This window comes from Festucalex cinctus, chromosome 1 (assembly GCF_051991245.1).
Source record: "Festucalex cinctus isolate MCC-2025b chromosome 1, RoL_Fcin_1.0, whole genome shotgun sequence".
NCBI classification, from domain to species: Eukaryota; Metazoa; Chordata; class Actinopteri; order Syngnathiformes; family Syngnathidae; genus Festucalex; species Festucalex cinctus.
The window spans coordinates 21,299,684-21,322,384 of NC_135411.1; the positions used below are offsets into that span (position 1 = coordinate 21,299,684).

At 38.2% G+C, this 22,701-nt stretch overlaps 1 protein-coding gene across 3 annotated transcripts in view; it reads left to right on the forward strand.

Moving 5' to 3' along the window:
• The window catches only part of LOC144019624 (MAM and LDL-receptor class A domain-containing protein 2), a 61,010-nt gene that overhangs the window by 10,645 nt on the left and 27,664 nt on the right, over positions 1–22,701 (forward strand). For all 3 annotated transcript variants that reach the window (XM_077522801.1, XM_077522810.1, XM_077522817.1), the window contains exons 2-19: positions 7,446–7,574; positions 7,663–7,779; positions 7,855–7,954; positions 8,028–8,193; positions 10,598–10,811; positions 10,895–11,020; positions 11,111–11,235; positions 13,277–13,514; positions 13,587–13,846; positions 16,155–16,245; positions 16,335–16,475; positions 17,512–17,643; positions 18,642–18,775; positions 18,847–19,018; positions 19,180–19,299; positions 21,198–21,352; positions 21,421–21,516; positions 22,007–22,097. In XM_077522801.1, coding sequence (XP_077378927.1) covers positions 7,493–7,574; positions 7,663–7,779; positions 7,855–7,954; positions 8,028–8,193; positions 10,598–10,811; positions 10,895–11,020; positions 11,111–11,235; positions 13,277–13,514; positions 13,587–13,846; positions 16,155–16,245; positions 16,335–16,475; positions 17,512–17,643; positions 18,642–18,775; positions 18,847–19,018; positions 19,180–19,299; positions 21,198–21,352; positions 21,421–21,516; positions 22,007–22,097 — 2,560 coding nt within the window. In that variant the 5' untranslated portion in view covers positions 7,446–7,492. The remainder of the gene's footprint in view (positions 1–7,445; positions 7,575–7,662; positions 7,780–7,854; positions 7,955–8,027; positions 8,194–10,597; positions 10,812–10,894; positions 11,021–11,110; positions 11,236–13,276; positions 13,515–13,586; positions 13,847–16,154; positions 16,246–16,334; positions 16,476–17,511; positions 17,644–18,641; positions 18,776–18,846; positions 19,019–19,179; positions 19,300–21,197; positions 21,353–21,420; positions 21,517–22,006; positions 22,098–22,701) is intronic.

A 22,701-nucleotide genomic window follows, 5' to 3' on the forward strand; every position in this document is an offset into this window, starting at 1 on the left:
TAGACTAGCTTCATTGAGAAAGTGGCTCCATTCACTTCCTGTCCTGGTGCAAGGATGAAAAAAAAAAAAAATGCTGTGGAAGGCGTTTATGCTAAACATGACACATCAGTTACAATTCAGTACAGTGCTCCACTCATCATTGATTCAAAAAAATTCGGATAAAAGTCAGTTTGATTGTGTAATGACTAACGTTTGAATACAGTTATCGCAACACTATTTGAATTTTGCTGTCATGCTCATTTTTTTAATTTGTCGGAGATTTTTGTCCATTTAGACCATGGACCTGCAGTCTTTCCCAACATGGGTCTTGGATCAGTTTTTATTCTGATTATTTGGAATTATGGGATGTCCTCTTGTCTTGCGATGGAATAGTCACTCACAGAAAATGATTCCAGATAAAACAAAGGTGAAGCAATTCTCAAAAATAGGAGACAAATGCAACTAAATAGCATGCTGTAATAGTGGTTAGTAGCGGCGTGAAAAAATATTAATTACTCATTGCATTACAGTACCTCGATATTGATTTAGCAACTTCCGCTCACAAATGATTATCGATTCAGTAAACGGCCGCATTCATATGCAATGACATTTGATCATACGGTGTCATGGAAAGCCAGTGGTTCAAAATTGTGTTATGGATACTTGAACCATGACACGCAATACCAACATGAAAACACGTCAGACTTAGAACTCAAAAGTCACCGTTTGGAAGCATTACACAGAGTTGAAGTCAGTGGGTTTGGAATTGTTGAAGTTGGCAAAAGTATTGCCTTATAGGGCTGAAGTTACTACGCAATGCTTCTGAACCCAATTAGGACCCGACCATAGCAAAGATGGCAGTGGATGTTTGTGCCGGAGTGTTCGCTATATTTTAACAAGAAAATAACAAGTGTATGTGCTGCATTGAATACCCCCTTTTTCTCTTATCGCTCAGTTCCTTAGACCCCAATATTAGATTTGGCAGAGGCATCTTTTGTTGAATTATAGTTATAATTTTTTTTTATTAAAAAAAATGTTTCCACTTTCCTCCTGTAAACATCATTAAGCATATAATTTATACATGTATTTAAGGCAAGTTGTAAAATGTCTAAAATCCTCTTGTTTATGTTTCACAAACTTAAAACTTCATAAATCATGCTGTATTGCCTCAAATGTTCTCCAGTTTCGATACTGTAAATGTATAAGATCGTTTGCCGAGAAACATTTCTTGGGAGGAGCAATGTGGCGGCTTGAAAAGTCTTGGTCTATTGGCTGTCCAGTCATATATTCACATCAGCTAGGTAGCGCTAGTGCTAACGCAGCGCTAGCCAAGATGGCGGCATACATGGTTTCGCAGGCGAACAGGTATCCTATTCTGTGCATTTTTTTTTTGGTACCATTTAATTGCTTGTTCATGCACTGCCTAGGGCTCTGTGAACATTCACTATGTCCACCACGAACTTAAAAATACTGGCGAATATCGAGACTAGCATACAAGTCTGTATCGCTGCAATTCATGATCTGAAATGAAATGAAATGTTTTTTTTATTTTTATTTTTTATTTTTATTTTTTTATTTTTTATTTTTTTGCTTTAATCCATGAAAAAGTGTATTGCTCTTAAAAATTATATGTTTGATTTGATTTATTTTTGCTCTTATATCACTAGTTATTGTGAAGTCCAGTAGTGTTTGTACAAACCTTCAAGCACATACACTCAAATCCAGTCATACACTTGATGCGCTTCACTGCAATGGCTTACTGGGTGGATCGTTTGGAGTTGTTCTGGTTATTTCTGTTGGGCAATATTGTGGTTAGCTTACATAACCAGTGGAAAACATTGTTTGCTTGGTCTTTGATTGCTGAATTATTCCCAGCGAACTGTCGTGGACTTTTTTTTTTCCCTCGGATAACTTGTAACTTCCTCTGGACAGATTCAGCTGACTTCCTGTTGGATATCCCCTCCCATATGAATGGCCCCGTATTTACTGACACAGCACAGTTAAATGTCGTTTTTAGGGGGCTTGTAAAACATGGAAGCATGAATGAATGAAATCAAGCTTCAAAATTGCTGCTTCAGATTTATCTTGCATTTGTCCACCTGTGCCTTTTCTACAGAAACAAACAAAGCAGGATATTCCTGCAGATCATCCAACAATCAGATGATTAGATGAGTTAAAAATAATGCTTATTAATGCTTATTATCTTTGGTTGCCTAATGCTAATATTAAATCCAAAAGTTAGCAAAATAAGTTTAACTCTTTGACCGCCAAAAACATTTAATGACATATTCTAAAATCCTAATGAATGCCGCCAAAAACGTTCATTTACGTTTACGTTTTTTTTTCTCTTTCAATGGGCAGCGCAACGTCTTGTGCAGTGCTGTCTTGTCACTAAACAAAAAATATTAGTGTAGTGTCAAAGTCACTGTTGTGAAAAAAGGTATCTTTTCACAAAAAGCTCGTTTTTCTCTTTAATATTTTGGTATTTGCTCTTATGTCACTCAAATGGTGATTACTAAAGAACGGAATAAGGTAGAAACATACTTTTTTTTCTCGTGAAAGAATGGAATCCAATGTTTCATATGGTATCCACCATATTTATATCGTCATAGCTCACAATATTCTGTTTGCTTTGAAAGATGAGTGAAAATACTCCAAATCGGCTGGCACCGTTGGGGTTTTTTGGATAACGTTTGGCAGTCAAAGAGTTAAAAACAAAAACAGACATGCAGTATTTGGAAAGTTTCTTTGCAACATGGAAAAGGCCAAGTGAGACAACACAAGAACTTTTAACCAAGAAGAAAAAGAAAGGTGCATTCGCAGGAGACCTACTTGAACTATGGATTTACTGCGACAGGTGATTCACACGCACAATTCACAATTATATGCAGCAATCAGCAATGGTTTTGCGGTGACTTGTTGGCACGTTTCGGGACGCCGCTGCTAATATAGTGACATAAAAATGTGGTTTACTTTCACATATATTGTTTTACTGAAAACACCCCTCGTATGGTAGCATTCATAAGCGTTACCATAGTGACCATATTAAAGCATTGTTGTTCCCCTTGTTAGTGTTAGTCAGTTTTGTCAATGTAAAATCAGTTTCAGTTCATTTTTGTTTTATTTAAAAGCATTTCGGTCATTTTGTTTCATTACTGAAAATGTTTTTCAAATTTCGTTTATTTAGTTCGTTTTTATTCTAAAATAACGTTTGCAGTGACAGCGTGTTGACTGTTCATGGTTGTGTCAATTGCATATATAGCAGTCTTAAAAGACATTATTGCTTTGTTGCTGATAAGGAGAACACGTGTGCGTGAAGAGTGTAGCAACATAATATCCTGTTTTGGGTCATTCACAAGTTAACGCTCTCGAACATCTATCGTAGCATTTTGTAGTTTCGCTTCCTCCCTCTTGAGTTTGTTGGATGGGGCTGAAACATGCTCACTTCTTCCTGATTGCTTGTGTGGGCTAGAGTGTGTTCTTTGTTCTTTTCAGTTATCACAGATCCCTTTGATTGTACTTTGCAATACGTGACCCGAGGAACACATGCAAACCTTTGATCAGGATTATCACCGGCAAAGGTGCAAACCTGACACACATGATTGAGGGCTGACAACTGTTTTTTAAAGGGAAACAAACAGTAGTTTTTTTTGGAGCACAAAAAGCTGATTAAAGAAGTTCTCTTGTCGTACAAAAACCTATGTCCGAATTTGGTCAATTTCATGTTTTTTCACCAATCTATACTATTGGTCAGTCCACATATGGGTCTGTTATTTTTAGAAATGATTTGCTGGTCTAAAGTGTGGAAATGTGAAGGCAAACAGCGTTGAGTGGCGATGGAGACTCCTGTATTCATTGTGGTCATGAAAATGTCGGTGATTGGGAAACGTGAAAACTGTCAACCAAGTTGAATATCTGAAAATTGTGGGCAGCACACAACAGTATTGGCTGGAGGAGCTATCTTAACATTTTTGAAAGTGTAAACCAAGAGTGTCCAAATTTTTTCCTTTGAGGGCCACATACAGAAATGAAGGACGCAAGAGCCACATAATGTTATGTAGAGAAATTGTGTTTAGTCCTAAAAATTGTACAAATAATTTATTTGTGCTTTTTCATATTTAGAAAAATACTACAGTATATAAACCATTTATTTGTAATATGGCAGTAGGCTTAATGGAATTTTTAATTTTTGTCAGTTTTTATTAGTTTTCAGGGTGGTTCTGTTACTTTTTATTAGTTTTAGTTCTTTAATAGATGTTTAGTTTTAGTTAGTTTCAGTATTAGTATTAGTTTTATTTTTTAATGTGTATTACTTGTGCGCAATATTTCAAAAAAACACCATGGGAGGAACGTCGTCTGAAGGTGCTTTTCTATTGACTGCTGCTAGATGACATCACTTCTGTGTGACATACTTTCAAACGTCATTATTCCGGTTTATGTAAAAATAAATCTACTAAAAATCACACCAAAGATTAAAACGAAGGACATTTTTTTCCTATAATTATAGTTTAGTTAGTTTTGTAAACATAAAATGTAATTTCAGTTAGTTTTCGTTTTTTAACTCATTCACTGCCAGTCATTATAGAAAATTTTTACATTTCCAATACTCACGTGATATTCCATTCAATAATTATATATAAACCGAATCTACCAAATAACAGAATAGACTCCCTACTTTTTGTCCCGTCCCGTTCTTTTATAATTGAAAGCAGAAAAATGTAGGTTTGCCAAAATACAGCCATTTCTCCCATGGACTCTGAAACTGTGTTTATTTCCTATAAAATGGGGCAATGATGTCATCTACCGGTGGTTGGGCATCAGTAAAGTTGTTTCCAAGTTTGATATTTACAGTGGAGCATGCTCAGATTCGCCCCCATTTAGCACCGCTCTAAAAAATACAATTGACAAGTATACTTGTCAAAGGCAGTGAATGAGTTAAAAAGCATTTTCGTTTTTATTTTAAGTCGGTAACAATATTGTTTTTTGAATTTTACTTTTAGTTATTTTGTTAGTTTTAGTTGACTAAAATAACCTTGAATAGCGCCTGTGTTTTTCGATACCCTCCCTTCTTACTTTGACCATCTCCAAACATTTTTGTTTTTATTTTATTTGAACTGAGTCAAATGCCATTTTTAGCATATGTCGCGGACCACTGAAAAATGGACGGCGGGCCGCAATTGGCCCCCGGGCCGTAGCTTGGACACCACTGGTGTAAACTTTTGTTGCCATTTTGGCCTTAAAGTACGTGCCCTGAATTATTTAGATATACATGAATATATAGAATTACATTAACATCGGGTTATCACACAATTAAAGACAGGATATTTTTCAGTGAGCTGCCGTGGCTTTTAAATCGATATATATGCTGATATTTTACATTAATGTGCATATATTATTATGAAAATGGACATATGCTTGGCCAAATTGTATTTTAATTATGTTGGATGGCAAAATCGTTTTCTTCTTCTAACGTTAGCAGCACTTTGGGACAGCCAGTGTCGCAATGCAGCTTTTGGCGATGTGCCACGGAACTTTACAACTGAATGTGCAATATCAACTCTGAAACCTGCGTAATATAGCCAAAGTGTATTGTAAAGCGGTCCAGGATTGATTTTTTTTTCTTTAAGCACAGACCATTCCTTCCTTGTAGTTTCCAAATCATTGATGGAGCAGATGAGAGGGGGCGGGATTATGTAAATTGGATTAAGAGCGCGACTCGCTCATTTTTAGAAATAAGCGACAAACTCATAAAGATTTCATTGCTAAATGTAACGCGTGTTGGGTGTGCAGGCACTCTAGAGAACACACATTTGTACACAAGCGATTCATAATAATTTTTTCCACAATATGTCCTTTTTAAATCCGAATGTTTTTCTTTTTTTTCTTAATGTGTCTTTCTTAATGTGAAGTCTTGTAATCTAGATCTCTTTCAGTGCCAAGAGTGAAGCTGAGCACTTGAGGACCATAAAACTCGCAACAGAACCGTAACTTTGCTCAGTCAGTTACCTCAGTCTGGACTTTACGCGCAGGTCTGCCATTTCGGACTCACTTCGCATAGCTCGCTGGTCGTAATAAAAGTTGCACTCCTGCAAATACAGACACAAACTGTTCTGCGTTAGCTTTGGATAACGGTGCTGTAAATGTCTTACCATCGCTTAGCATTAAACCCCGTGTCATGTTTCTTCACACAATGAGGCGATTGCTTGTTCTACTCACAGGTAAGATTTCTATGTTTGTGTTTATCTATAACAGGGGGCAATTTAAATTTTTATGGAGACCTCCAGGGCCAGTTTCTCTGAGCTTTTTATGGTTTTTAGAAAGATGTATTGCCCACGATTAGGAGGTTGCCTACCTCTGCTAAGATCTCTATAGTTTACAAATTTACACAATTATTCAACGCAGCATTAGGTAGTAGGGTTGGTCCCATTCGATCCACTGGGTTGGTATCGAGTCCAATCCAGGCCAAAATGACTGGATCGCTATCAGATTGTCTTAGAACCAGTCTGATCCAATCCATGAAATAGGGCTGTTCAGTTATGGAAAAAATAATAATCACGATTATTTTGGCAATAATTGAAATCAGGATTATTCAAACAATTATTTATTTTTTGGTACAAAACAAGAATTTGTTTTTCAATAAAAAAAAACCCATTAAGACCAATTAAAAAAAATAGAAACTCTATAATTATAGAAGTTCCTTTTGGGCCATACAGAATTTATGAATTACTGGTATTGTATCGGATATGAAAAAGTAGTATCGAGCCATCCCTATTAAGTATGGAGGCACTATTATCTTTTAGCTCCAAAGTAATAGGTTTAAATTAGTTAAAATAGCGCTTGAATTTGAACATTAGTGCTTGAGTTGTAAATATGCATTTTCATACTTTAAATGTCATTAACAATGTGAGCTTTTCACATCATGTACAAATGCACTATCACAATATAATAATATCTTATATTTATATGGCACCTTTCATGCCAGGACGCTTATATAACAGGTTATTACATAGTTATTATATACCGGTAGTTGTAACAATGCTTGACTTTTAATGCTGCAGTTCCAACTCCATGTTTAAAACATGCTTAAATGTGGTCGGCAATCTGAGCTTTTCACAGCTTTAGAATTTTAGATACAATGCACGATCACACTGTGGCTCTCTAACAATACAGTATGGAGTTATATGATGCTTGGATTTTAATGATACATTTTCAATGTTTAAGACAGTTGTTGACAATGTGAGCTCTTCAAAAATAAATTGCTCTGTTTGAATAATTTACCTGTAATTTAGCAAAATAGAGCTTAATTGTAATAATTATGTAATAACTGTGTGATTGTAATAAATAAAATCTTAATTGTAATAATAATAAAAAAAAAACTTTAAAGTGCTTGGAAATTGGTTTTAAAAACAGTCTGCTTACATCCGCTCTGTGTTATCTCTCTGTGGTTAAAAAACAATCCAATACAGTCTATTTTGTCGCCGCATCCTCATGCCCTGATGGACAGTTTAAGTGCATGAACGGGGAATGCCTTCCCGCTGAAGTCGTGTGCAATTTCCAAAAAGACTGTGAGGATGGCTCAGATGAGTTCTTTTGCGGTAAGACTTGTACATTCATCTGATTTGAAATCCTCAACTAGATGGTAAATTCTTCAATACAATCGTATGTGAACTTCCCTCATTTAAGGCTCATGTGATTTTGAGGATCACTTGTGTGGTTGGAACAGCACGTATGCTTGGACCAGACAGTGGGCAAATGTCACCTCTGTTCCCGGACAGGACCATACCTTAGGGAGCCCGTGGGGTAAAGTCGGTTATCATTCAGCTGTTTTTAGTGTTTTATATGTGGCTATACTATCTTGTCGTTTGTTTTCAACAGGGCACGTCATGTTTATTGATGGCGAAGACTGTGATTTTTTATCCAATGCAATTTTGGAATATTCCATTGACAAAAGGGCAGCTGTGGGGTGCCAGCTCAGGTACTACTGCAGCTTTACAATGACACATTTTAATGACTGATGATGCCAAGCAATAAATAAAATGCATTTTCAGCTTCTGGTACCATATTCATGATGAAAACTCCCCGACATCAAACTCACCCATTTTTGTAATCATGGTTCGAGGGACAACTACATACAAACTGCTGAAGGCTGAGAGTACAACGGACGGCTGGCAGAATGTCCGCTATGTTATCGGGAATCAGCCCGGAGGGTACAAGGTATGATAATAATAGATACATTTTTTTTTAGATTGTGCACAGAAATTGATTGTTGATAAATGGCAAATCTGTCGAGACAAAAATGAGCACAGTATTGAAAAAGCTATATGCACCAGTGTTATATATTCAGGATTAGAGGTGTTAAAAAAGTCGATTCGGCAATATATCGCGATATTACATCGCGCAATTCTCGAATCGATTCAATAGGCGGCCGAATCGATTTTTAAATATCCATTTTTGATGGAAAAATATTCACCAAAACGTCTTAGGGTTCACACCTTAAGCATGGAAGAATGTTATTTTAATGGAACATTAAGCCATAATATTTTATTTTAATGCTGCTCAAACATGAAACAGATTACAACCTGTATAAGGCTGAATTTCAGATAAATAAATAATACAGTTTCATACAAATCTTACACTGTACAAGTTTACTGATTAGTGTTTTCTAAATTTAAATTGAAAAAACAAATCGCAACAATCGACTTGTAAATTCGTATTGGGATTAATCGGTATCGAATCGAATCGTGACCTATGAACTGTGATATGAATCGAATCATCAGGTACTAGGCAATTCACACCCCTATTCAGGATATAAAAAAATTTAACTGTAGTCCGTTACAGTTACAGAAAAAAAAAAAATAGAACTCATAATAGAACATCCTTTTGGCTTTATTCTACAGAATCATACTTATGAAAACAAATATAGTTACACTTGGAGGAAAATATAGTACTAATTACTCATAGTCTGCTGGATCAGGGAACAGTTCTGGAAGAGAAGTCATAATGCTAGCATCACCGTGGTTTTCTTTCTTTTTGAATTTTTGTAGAAAGGTCCATTTGCATCGTTATGGGAGTGAACGCAACTGACTTGATTCCCGGTCCACGGATTCATTCCCTTTAAATGTAGCCCAGGAGAAGCAAACGGTAAAAGCAGCAGCAGTCGACTCGTTAGAATCCATGCAGGGAATTGACGCACATAAAGTATGTTCACAAGGAACTGCAAGAAAATCTCCACTTGCGGATGATGTAAAGTTGGCAAAGGTGGTTACAGATCACCACTGTGCAGATCACCTTTCCACTCCAATCGTGTGTGACCCCACGCCCCCCCTACCCCCATTCCCCGACTACATAGATATTCACACACTGGAGGAGTTAAAAAAAACGTATTTTAAAAAATGATCAGCATTGCAATAATGGCACATACAATATTGTGTATGTGTAATAAATTTATACTTTTATATGGAATTAGAATAATCTTTTTTTAGGTAGGCGTTAAATATAATATCTATATTCTTAATATGAATATTCAACATTAGGGGTGTGAATTGCCTCGTGCCTGGCGATTCGATTCATATCACGATTTATAGGTCACGATTCAATTCGATACCGATTAATCCCGATAAGAATTTATTAAGAATTTCGATTGTTGCGATTTTTACCTAAAATTTAGAAAATACTATTCAGTAAACTTGTACATGCACACTAATATTTGTATGAAAATGTATTATTTATTTATCGGAAACTTATAACTGGGAGCCACAGTATTTAACAAACGGGTTGTGATCTGTTTCATGTTTGAACAGCATTGAAATAAAATATTAAGGCTTAATGTTCCATTAATATAACACTCTTCCATTTTTAAGGTGTGAATCCTAACCCGAAGAAAGACGTTTTGTTGAATATTTTTCCATCAAAAATGGATGTTTAAAAATTGATTCGGGTGCCTATTTAATTGATCCGAAAATTGTGAGCTGTAATATCGTGATATTTGCCGAATCGATTTTTTGTAACACCCCTATTCAACATGCACATCGCGTAATGCATATGGCATGTCTTTCCAGTATCATGCAGCTTTAATGATGATGCGTTTAATGAATTGATTTCTACATTGATTGAGAAGATTTAATACACGCAGCTGTTATATTTCTGAATGAGATAAGATGACATCCACCACATATTGTATGTACCCGAAGTGCAGAATCTGTTTGCTTGCACCATGATCAAATTCACCAAAATCACGTTTCACCACCAGCACCGCCACTTAGACCTGCTTTGAGCTGGTCTTTAGTCTAGCCTTCTTCATTCACCAAATCAGGTGTGCCGGGGCCATATAAAACAAAATGCCCGCTGCCCAGCGGAGTGCCCGTCATGGCGTAGTATAGTCTGTCAAATTCCCAAACACAGTAAATTAGACTTTCCCTGACACGAAAATCAGGATGCACCAATTTTTACGATGAGCACATGTACACTGTCTATGAAAATATATTGCCCAAATTGACAAATTAATTTGACATCGACTGACACCTGGGAACTGTTTTAAATAGTGAAAAACTCATGTCTCCTTAAAGTCTGTTAGATGCATCTCACAGGCACCATCTCACAAAAATATCTCATTCAACAGCTCCAGTTTTACTTCAGTTGTCCTTTCGGTGGATCCACGGATGTAATGTTGGACGACGTCAGCTTCGACAAATGCGCAGAGGGAGACATCCCTGACGTGTCACAGCAGCTCTCCTGCCATTTTGAAAAAGACACCTGTTCCTGGTACCATGAATACAGAGCCAGCATCCTTTGGCAACGGGTACGAGGGGGCTTTGGATACCCCGAAGGCAACGGTTCGTATTATTAGCTGCAGTATGTGCTTTACTCAGATTGTCACATGGATTTGAATTTGGACGCTTTCTGCCTTCACCCACAGGCACTTACATGCTCATATCCAGCAAAAGTGGCCTTAATGTCTCATCTGCAGCAAGACTCGTCGGCTTTGCTGTTGGTCGAGTCATTTGCGTGAGCTTCCGTTACCACATTTTTGGTAACAGCATTGGTAGGCATCTCCCTTTCAAAGTCATTTCACTAGAATATGCTTTTGGCTTACAATAGTAAATGGTTTGCAACTATATATCGTTCTCACCAGGTTCGTTGATGTTCATCGTGAGGCGACCTGGTCATGCAGAGGATATTGTGTGGATAAGGAGTGGAACTCAGGGAAACAAATGGAGATTTGCTGATCTTACCTTCTCCAGTGACGAACCAATACAGGTTTCTTCTTTTCCTCCTTTTCATTCACTCGCAAGCCACAATAATGGGCCAATTTCAGTGAAGTATAACAGCAGGCATAATATTGAACCTTGGGGTGCACCTGATCAATATAAGTGAAGCATAACGATTTTGATCATCGACATAATTGTGACTCGTCAACTAATTTTGGCAGCCCTATACTGCATAACAACATCGGAGAAAGCCGTAGGGGTGTGAATTGCCTAGTACCTGGCAATTCGATCCGTATCACAATTCATAGGTCACGATTTGATTTGATACCGATTAATCCCGCTACGACTCAATAAGTTGATTATTGTTTTGTTTTTTGTTTTTTTTTACTCATATTTAGAAAATACTAATCAGTAAACTTGTACATGTACATTGTGTGAAAATGTATTTATCTGAAATTTGAGGCTTATAACTGTGAGCCACTGTATTTAACAAACGGGTTGCAATCTGTTTTATGTTTGCATTGAAATAAAATATTAAGGCTTAATGTTCCATTAATATAACATTCTTCGATGCTTAAAGAGAACGTTCGGATTTTTTAACATGAATCTCAATTTCATCCTCACCTCCAGTGTGTGCGATCATCAATGACTTACCCCTGACAGCGTTCTGTGACACGAGTTCTGGTCCGGTGTTGGACGAGAGGAAAATAGTCCAGCAAGCTGGCTGGGGTCACGGAAATAAAGTTTTTTTCTTCTAAAAACAATTTGTGTTCAAAAGAGCGATACATTGGCTGCAGTGCGTCGGTTAGCGCTCTACAGGGCGACGCGCAGTGATACGAACAAACAGAAAAGTAGTGCCGGCGGTAATGGCGTCTGACTTTTTTTCAGAAAAGGAGTATTGTGATCCAAATGTATCACTCTTTTGAACACAAATTGTTTTGAGAAGAAAAACGCTTTATTTCCGAGACCCCAGCCAGCTTGCTGGACTATTTTCCTCTCGTCCAACGCCGGACCAGAACTCGTGTCACAGAACGCTGTCAGGGGGAAGTCAGTGCTGATCGCACACACGGGAGGTGAGGATGAAATTGAGAATCATGTTAGAAAATCTGAACGATCCCTTTAAAGTGGGAACCCTAACCCTATGTTTTGTTGAATATTTCCATCAAAAATTGATGTTTTAATATCGATTTGGTCACATATTGAATCGATACGAAAATTGTGCATTGGAATATCGTAATACATCGCCGAATCGATTTTTTTTAACACCCCTATGAGAAGGTGAGCTGTACTGCAACTTTGATTTTCTCTTCAAGTGAGGATTTCCTGACTAAAATGGGAGCCACCTCTGTCGCGTGGAGGTGGTTTGGCTCCTAAAGGTCCGATTTACAGGAAAATACAATCATTTGCCAATTATGCAATGAAACTGTCACTGCGAAAGGTGGAGACGCAAATGAATGTTGGTTGATGGTGGTATAGGACTAGGCGCTAATTCTCTATCAATATGTATCGTGATAGACATGCGATCAATGTCAATGCAAAATGTGTTCGGTAAAATGTTGGATAGAAAAAAATCAGTAAGCAAATCTCGACGCCAGCATTGTGCGTGTTGTACAATTACAATATTGACCAGTTTATTTGACTTTTTCATTGTTGCGTTGCCCTCTTAACCAGTTAAATATTACATGTTAAAATAAAATTAGCTACAATTGTGCTCTTTATATGCCGCTTGTGTATGTAAATTACTATTATCAATGTATTAGACTTTATCAGTTATCAGACCTTGTTTATGTCAACAATTTGATACATGTGTATTTTTTGCTCCTCTTCATACAATACTGTTGACTTTTCTTGCTGCTATTTTACATTCACTGCTGTATATTTGGTATCTATTATTGTTTATCCATGTATGCATTATGCTGATGTTGTCCACTTTGCTGCTACTCTAAACAAAGCAATTTCCACACTGCAGGACTAAAAACCGTATTCCATTCTAATTTGATTTACCTGACAGCGTCAATGAAAATTAAGCATGATTTGTACTTCCATCTTGTACATGACTGTTGCTGATGAGGTTTTTCGTGGTTCTCCAGTTCATCATTGAAGCTGTAGTGGGTGGTGAGCAAGGCACCATCTCCATAGATGACATCATGGTGTCAAGTATGGAGAATGGCTCATGTCCCGCTGAGCGCGAGTGCACCTTCCAGGGCTCCCTCTGCGGCCTGCAGCCCGTTCCGTCCGTAGACTTCAGCTGGAGTCGAACCAACGGCACATTCCAGCCTGCCAACTCCTCGGGCCCCCACACGGACCACACCCTGGGCACAGAACACGGTTAGAACCTCAGCACTACAGAAGATTTTGCAAATTGAAGCATCAGAACCAGCACCTCAATCACATGTGCAGGGTGTTACCTCAGTGCTCAGTTATGGAGACACCCGCCGGGTTCCAGAGGTCAAATAGAGACTGCGCTGATGGAGTCCACGCCTGCTCACGGTGAATGCTTAATGTTCTGGTACTACATGGAGGGAAACGCGGTGGGCCAACTCAACGTTTATCTCCGGACCGCTGACACTCCCGTTAAGCTCTGGAGCAGAAGTGGCAATCAGGGGAGCCGCTGGAGGCATGGACGAGTCACTCTACTTAGCCCGGATACTCCTTATCAGGTAGGAATGGTGACCTTGGGCTTGTATTTCCTCAGCTGTAGATGGGCAGAAGCCTTTTATTGATCCAAATGCATTAAATAATAATAATGATAATAATAATAATAATTTTGCTAGTGTTTCGCAATTTGTCAAGTGAAACGTGATTTTTTTTAAAGAGGTCATTATGAAGAAATGCAAAACAGCAAGAACTGTGGCAGATTGAGCGTAGCTAATGGATGCACTCAACATTGTCGAGCGATCAGACATCAATCTACTGGAATGCTGATTAATGTAATAGAAGCCATTTCCATATATATATTTGCCAGTATGAAACGTTTCATACTGCAAATGTTTACAACATGGGTTAAGATTCCACATGCCGTGGTTGGTGCTACTGTTTTGGTTCAGTGCAAGATCGTAGATAATTACAATTTCTGCGGGAGTCGTCCATTTGAGGATATTAAGTTAGTATATGTATTACTACTATTTAGATTTATTCAATGTGGTACACGAGTGTACTATTTTTCCATATGGAACATTATATAATGGACAGGACAATTTTCTGTGTCACGCTCTTGTCAGCTTTCTATAGCATATTATCTGAGGTGGCTAATCAAGATCTGACACGACGAGAGGAGGTAGGACTCAGACGCAGATGTAAAGTTGGCCAACAAGGCTGCAGCTTTAATAACACGAAACTCAAGACGCCTCTTAAAGAGGGAAAAAAGGCTGAACAAAAAGAGCTCCAAACTGGAGAGACAAAAAGGGCACTCAAAAACAGGGACAACAGAAAGCGCTCCACTAGGGAGGAAAACAAGGGGCAAACTAAGGGCGCAAGGCAAGGCAAGGCAAGGCAAGGCAAGGCAAGGCAAGGCAAGGCAAGGCATAAAACAAGGACTGTGATTCAAGGGCTGTGAGGACGCTTTCATGCACTGAACTGACACTTCGGCACTGAGGGGAGAATGCGGGTGGCTTTTATTGTCTGGCTTGATTGGTGGCAGGTGGTGATGATCATGGGCGGGGACCGGTAATTAGGGAGCGGCAGGAAGGGCAAGTGACCTGGGGTGAGAAGGGAATCAGAATATCAAAATAAAACAGGAAACATGACTATGAAAATAAAAGCATGGCCCGTCACGCCGGTGGCGGCGTGACAAGATCCAGAAAGAAAAAACCCTGCCACAGTTTGGCTAACCATTGATAGCTAGCTAGCTAGCTACCTAGCAGGTAAATGAGCACCATGGAAGCTAATTAGGGAGCTAGCTAGCTGGCTAACTAGCTAGCACCTTGGGATAAAGCCAAACTATGGCAGGGTTTTACTTTCTGGACCTGGATTTGCCACCTCTGCATTTCACACACACAAGCAAAGACACAATACCTACAAGTAGGGTTGCCAACTGTCCCGTATTAGCCGGGACGCCCCGTATTTTGGGCTAAATTGTTATGTCCCGTGCGGGACCTCAAAAGTCCCGTAAAATAATTCTCAATTCTTACACGAAATGCAGCAAAATGGCACCTTTGCCATTTTTGGACCACGGCTGCTCCCATAGGTTGACAAGTGACAAGGAAGTTGCTCGTAGCCAATAAAATGAGTCGCTGGGTGTGACGGTTATGTAGCGATCTTGCAAGGTAAGAAGGCAACTAGAGAGAGAGCGAGAGGCACTTCCTGGTTTCGTCACAGCTTCATGTTGCCTACACTCTAAATGCCGATCTTAATACATCGGCTGCGAACATATCAGCGGGAGCAATATAAGATGTATTCTCGTACTATTTATGAACAAATACTGCGAGAATTTAGCTTGCTTGCAAGTTTCGCAGTCAGCGCTTAACACAGCAAACTGCACTCTACAGGTCCTAGATCAGCTAAAACTGCAATGTCACTAAGCACGGCACCTGTCAGCCAATCACATGCATCAGGCATCGTCACGTGCATTTGTTGTAGTGGTTTATACTGCACAAGTGGCTAGAAAATAAGAATAATAATCAACTGACTAGGGGAGAGGTCGGCTTTCCCCACACACATGAAAATTTTTCATTGTAAACATGTTTAATATTTAAGATTGTCAGCCCTGACCCATTTATTACTGGGATAAATCCACTCTTAATAGACCACAGACCAAATGATAAACTTATTGGACAATTTTATAGGACGTCAGATAGTCGGGCCCAAATATATTATAGCCTACAGCGAACAGGAACACGCCACCTGAAAACAGCTCTCAACTCTCCCGCTTTGCTCACAAAAGGGACAATTCCTTTTCAACCAATAATCAGATTTCTTTCTCTCTAACTCCACAAAATTTTGCCAAATATGTGTTTGTCGCCCTGACAGGTGGTATTTGAAGCAGTGGCAGGTGATGGGCTGAGACGAGATATTGCCATTGATGACATGACGGTTCAGAATGGGGCGTGTCCTCCAGAAGGTTAGTGATGACATGCAAATGAACAATTTACACAACAATAAGCCTACATTGATGTGTGTGTGTGTGTGTGTTTTTTTTTGTTTGTTTAGGTTTTTGTGACTTTGAGATGGACTTTTGTGGTTGGGTGAACAACGCGCCGCCAGAGTCCACGGTCAAGTGGGACTGGCTCTCTGGAAGCGCCGGGGGCCAATTTGTCCCAAAATATGACCACACCACAATGTCCTCTCTTGGTAAGAGACAGAGGTACCCTTAAGACAGTGCTTCTCAAATCTTTTCTGTTACGCCCTGCCAGCGGAAGAACATTTTACATGCACTCCCCAACTATAAATACCGGTAGTATCATGTGTCTCTAAAATTGTTATGTACAACTCTACATAACATTGTATCTTTGTTAACATTAAAGAAAACAAAAATAGAAATATAAATGTGCCAAATAACTTTATTAACATTGTTTATACTCCCTGCACATATTCTAACGATTGGAGAGGCACTGCAACCTAATGTAGTGGAGGTGCAATTAAACTTTATTCTAGTATGGCAAAAAAGCCCTGAGGTCACATGTGCCCCACCGCAGTAAATTCTGTAGTGTAAATTTGACTCTATTAGAGTCAATTTTGACTTTATTTAGATAGGGACCAAATAGACTCAGTTGTAAACTAAGATTTACACTAAGAAGAGAGTAAAATAAAAAATATTGAAAAAAAAATAAATAAAGAAAACTCACTCAAGGGCTGAGGTTCGAACTCACAACCTTCAGCTTGGGAGACTGCCACACTACCGCCTGAGCTATGCCCCTCCTACTGTTTGCTTTTCTCCAAGAGACCAAAGATCGTTTTTGGTCTGTTGGAGTTAGGAAAATTCCACGCAATCATGGAATCAGCTGCAGCTGACATGAGCGATATACTACCATAAAGCAGGAGCTGTGTGGCTCAGGGAGTAGATCAGCTGTCTCCCAAGCTGAAGTTTGTTCCTACCTTGAGTCACTTGTATTTTTTTCCCAATTCTTTATTTTACTCTCGTCCAAGTCCATATAACTATTACTCTAAAACTGAGTGTATTTGGTCCCTATCTAAATAGAGTCGAATTGACTCTACAGAATTTACTGTGACCTATTAAAAAGAAAAGACTTTTTTTTTTAGAGGGCTAAAGTTTCCAGAAGTGTCGCTGAATGCTTAGTAGCCTATTTGTATTGCTGATGAATATACATAAATATTTTTTTAAAAGGGTTGTTGACAAAGATTCTCCTTGTTTTATTTGTGGCTTGAGGCCACTTTGTCTTATTCAGGCCATTTAAGTCTGACCGAGAGGAAGTGGCTCGACTGGATAGCGAGTGGATGGAGGCTGTCGATCAAGCCTGTTTTGAGTTCTGGCACCACGCTGATGGCTGGTCATCTAACAGTAAGCCCAATCTGGAATTGTATGATACCATATCTCTGTTTGCCTTATGAGTAGCTGTGTACACAAAAAAAAAATCACACTTCAATATCTCATCACCCTCTTAAAATAATTGCCTAATTTGAAGAGAAAAAAAAAATATATATATATTTTTTGCCGAAATCATCCATGACTTACACTATTATTTTAAGAAGGCGTTAATATGCACCTTAATTTTAAGGTCATGTTTGGTTACCATTGAGTAAACCACAAAGAGAAAATCCTCAGTGTAAAAGTGCTTCTCATTTGGGTACATGAATAGAAACACATTTATTAACACAATTAAAAAAAAAAAAAGTAAAGAAAATAATGTGTTCAACAAAATTCAGTTTGTTTTCTTTTTTAGAAACTGTAACATGTAGTTTGTCGTCTTCTTAGGTACATGATGTGGACAGTTTAAATAGTGTGATTGCTATAAAAACAACAATGACATTTTTAATGTTCTGGCTCCATGTAAGGATCCTGGAAGGGGGTGTTTAAAAAAAAAAAATTCTATACAGCAAATTATGGTTGAACTGTGCTTAATCCACCCTCATATCTTTGCGATGCTGCTTTGAATGAGTTAACAAGTTTGAGGTTTTGTTAGAAATCGTGTCGCTAGCTATGACGTCTGCAAGCCAGAACCTGAGCTCGACACTGTGTTTGTTTACTGAATAGCTTTGACTTTTTTCACGTTGCATTGATGTCCTAGTGTGATGCCGTTTCAAGTGAGTTAACAACGTTGACATACTGGCAAAAGCAAATCGCTAGCCATGATATCTGCTAACCATAAGCCGAGTATGTGCTGAGCTAGAGTGCAATGCACTGACACTTGTGTCATTTATTCTGGGGAACTTGCTATATCTGAATTCTGTATCAAATGTCCCATACTGAAATCATGGACTGTTACACCCCTATTGAATTGGTCATCTAAAGCTTCTTTTGAGGATTATTATTATTATTATTATTATTTTTTATTTCAGAGACATCAGATGTTACGCTGACTGTATTTGTGAACGAGACCTCTGGCCTGCGCCAGATTTGGACTACACGTGGACTCACCAACTCCGGTTGGATCCAAGATAAGGTTAATTACAGTGCATTGGGGTATCACCAGGTAAGTCAGTTCAGCGTCAAGGCCTGAATAATTCAGTGTAACGTGCATGAACTATTAACCTTTTAAAACAGATTGTATTGCAAGCCAGCAGTCAACCTTCAATGGGTTCAAGTTTTTCCCTCGATGATCTCCACATCATAAGAAACCAGTCTTGTCATGTTATAATCCCCACCACCACCCCGAATCCAGCCACCACCACAACCGCTCCTCCAGACTATGGCGTGCATTGCACTTTTGAACAAGGTGATAGGAGTGGTTTCAGTAACACTATCACAGAGATCCAATATAAACACTTCTTTCCGCTTAGTAATGCTGTTTGATTGAGACCAAATTGTATTCTGATTATACTCCTTCACAGTCCTACAAGGAACCCCATTGAATCTAAACACATCTTTTTAACATAGATCTGTGTAACTGGCTCCAAGAGGTTGATGACGATTTCAACTGGACCCTCAGTAGAGGACTGGATATGCATGCGCCTTGGGATGGACCTCTGTATGATCACAGTCTAGGAAATAACCAAGGTATACATGACTGCTAACACTTATTAAAAAAACAACAACAACAACAACAACAACAAAAACATTTGTGTTTGAAGTGTTTCACAAACACACAAAACCATCCAGCATCTTTAAGAGCTTTAATGCTGCTGATTCTTTCCATTTCTGAGGGCTCTCCCATGTTTCACCACTACAACATTTCTTTTGCTTTGGCATTCAATTAAATAAATGTTATTTGTGATCATAGTCAAGACTTGATCATTTGCATTACTAAATTAAGGTGAACATCATTCTTTGTTAAGCCTTTTTGGATCGGGCCACAACGAACCAAATTGTGGCTGGCTGAATTTGGTCAATTTATTTTTTTTCCCCACAAAGAATCTATACTATTAATTGGTCTCCACATATATGTGATACTATTGACAAATTATTCACCAATTTTGAGAATTGAAAATGGCTTTTTTCTTTCTTTGATGATGCAATGTCAATGATTGAACAAACGTGCAGTTTTTGAGGACACTTCATCACCACAAGCACGACGCCACTTCATAACATAAATAATAATTCATAATGTAATAATAAGATAACAGAAAAATATTCTAGATTATATATTAACTCATTCATTCCCAAAAACGTGTAAAAACGTTTTAATACTTTGTCCTTCTCTCCCAAAAACGTGTTTACACGTTTGGTTTTGTTTTTTAAATGCAAGAGCATACAGAATGCTTTGATGCAGCTTCTGACATGAAGAGGTGGCTTAAAGCAATGGTCGTTATTAAAAAAAATGACCAACAGGTGGCGGCAGAATAAAAGATATCAGGCAGGACCATGTACCAACAAGCTCTTTTTGCCAGTATTTTCACCAGGAATGTGAATATTGATGAAACTTAGCTATATTCTAATGCTAATTGCAAAACCGAAACAAATACAAATATATTTTTCCTTCTGGTGAATGAAGAGACTCTAATCTTTCTTTTGGCAGGTCCATATTTTCTAGCATCCATCCATCCATTTTCTTGACCGCTTGTTCCTCAAGGGTCGCAGGTATTTTCTAGCAATTGAACACAATATTCTGTTGGCCATGCAAAATCAGTCTAAATCCAATAAAACAGCAAAGTGGGTTGCTTCAGTGAAAATGGCTGAGAGTGAATGAGTTAAAAATGTTTTAATCACATTTATTTATGAAATTTGTAGGGCCATTTGTACTTTCAATGCTGTGTCCAGACTATATGGAAAGTGGAAACCCTGTAGAATACAGAATAAAATTAATTTTAAGAACTAACGAACATGGAGCAGATGGCGCTGTGCAAGCTTTAACGGTGACAGACATGTCATGTCGACCGATTATCTGCGGTTCCCAGAATACATTGTGTGGCGCAATAAATTTTTTTTAATGACGTTATCAGAGTTAATCCTTGTTAATCCCTGTCAAATGTGTTGCACTATTTTTTATTTTTTTTTTAAACAATCCTTGACTTTCGGTTGTGCGTAAAATAATGACATTCAGGCCAATTCCTTGATCACAGTGCAATGTCATAAGCATTGCTTGTGAAAGATAGTGTTTTAAGTGAATGCCATGTCAATTGATTGATCCTATTAATAACACGTGTCATAAATGATACTGAGGGCTGTATTTGATTGCTTAATTAAGAATTTAGACACTTAAATGCAGACTGCAGCTGCTGTAAATAGACAGCAAAGGCAAGTAAAATTGCCAAATTGGCTTATTAATAAGTTGACCATACAAGTTTTTAATGGACCACCATAAGCGAATTTCAAGCGGCCCGACCGTCCTGTGGTGAATTCAGTATCCAATGTCATCATGTGATGATTTAAAATGTTCAATATAATTTAAAAAAGCTCAACCAATGTCATCAACCTGAAATAATCAGGCTTTTTCCCTTCTTTTTTTTGTTTCCAAGGATTTTATTTACTTGTTAATGGATCTGGATTTGGTGACAATATGAGAGCAAGCATCTCTGCTGCCGTCAGCCATTTGACGTCGCAAATCTGCATTGGCTTCTGGTATTACATGTCTGGACCGTCGGTATCCACCATCGATCTGTTGGTTGAAACAGTAAGTTGCTTCTGTTTGGCCTTCGCAACACTTGCAATATGTGATTAAATATTTACTTTCTTAAATAGAAATCCTCCAAAGCATTGGTTTGGACTCGCAGAGGGACTCAGAATCCAGGATGGATCAATGCCCAAGTAACCATCGACATGGAAGAAATGATGCGGGTAGAGTTTTAAGTGTGCACAATGTATTGACCAAGATGACTGTCCATATATCCATTTTCTTTCGTCTAGTCAGGGTCGGGTCGCAGAGTCAGCCTCTTCAGCAGGGAAAGCCATAATTCGCTCTCTCCCAGCCAATTTGTCCAATCAACAGTTGCTTTGGTGTGATTCACTGGTTAAAATGTCAGCGACTCATAGAATGGAGAAATATTATAGTTACTTAAGCTACTTTGCTGAGTAACTAATTACTTTTACAAGGCAGTAACTGTGTTGCTAAGTGATTTACTTTTTGTAAGTAATTTGTAACTGTAACTATTTTCTTAGGGCAACATGCCCAACACTGTAAGTGAAGTACCATACCATTTACCATTAACCCCGCCTCAACCTAAATGGTGTTCTGTTATTGGACTTCTGCGCTCGTCAAGGATTGTCATAATCATACATACCATGTTCATGAATTAAATGAATTACAACATTTTTATTCTCTTTATAGGTAATGTTCACTGGCCACAGAAACAGCAACAGTGAGGGATTTATTGCGCTTGATGATGTCACAGTGAGCAAGGGGGCCTGCAAGAAACAGAGTATGTGAATTCAGCCTTCTCTCAACAAATTGCGAAGTGCAGAATCATTAGGGATGTCACAGTCATGTATTTGTATCCATATTTCTAGGTACTAAATATTTGGTACACTCTGAGTGCCCACAAAGAACATATCGTCACAGTCTTAAAATAATTTCAAAAATCATCTCCTCATGATGCAAATGGTTCAATTTTTGTGTTTTCTGAAAAATCTGGGGGGAAAAATGACTTATGCAATTATTTTAAGAAGGCATCGATCTTTGTAACTGCCTTGCACTTCGTCCATAGCCTACTCTCAAAACTATTGTTAATAAACGTTCAGTGCCATTTAAACAACCTCTCAATAACCAATACTGTATGTGTGTTTTTATGGCATGTCTGCATTGTAACTCCGGATCAAAAAAAGATTTTGTTTGTTTTTTTAAGGATCTTTCTTCTATTGGAGAATGTATAATTTACTGTTAGCAGTTTGCATTTACAATTGAAATTAAATTAGATTGCATTCAATTTTACATACATTCTTTTTATGTGATGCATTTTGCTCCTTCTTTATTGGCGTACCGTTACACCTCTTGGTGTAACCATGCAGAGACACGAAATATTCCAG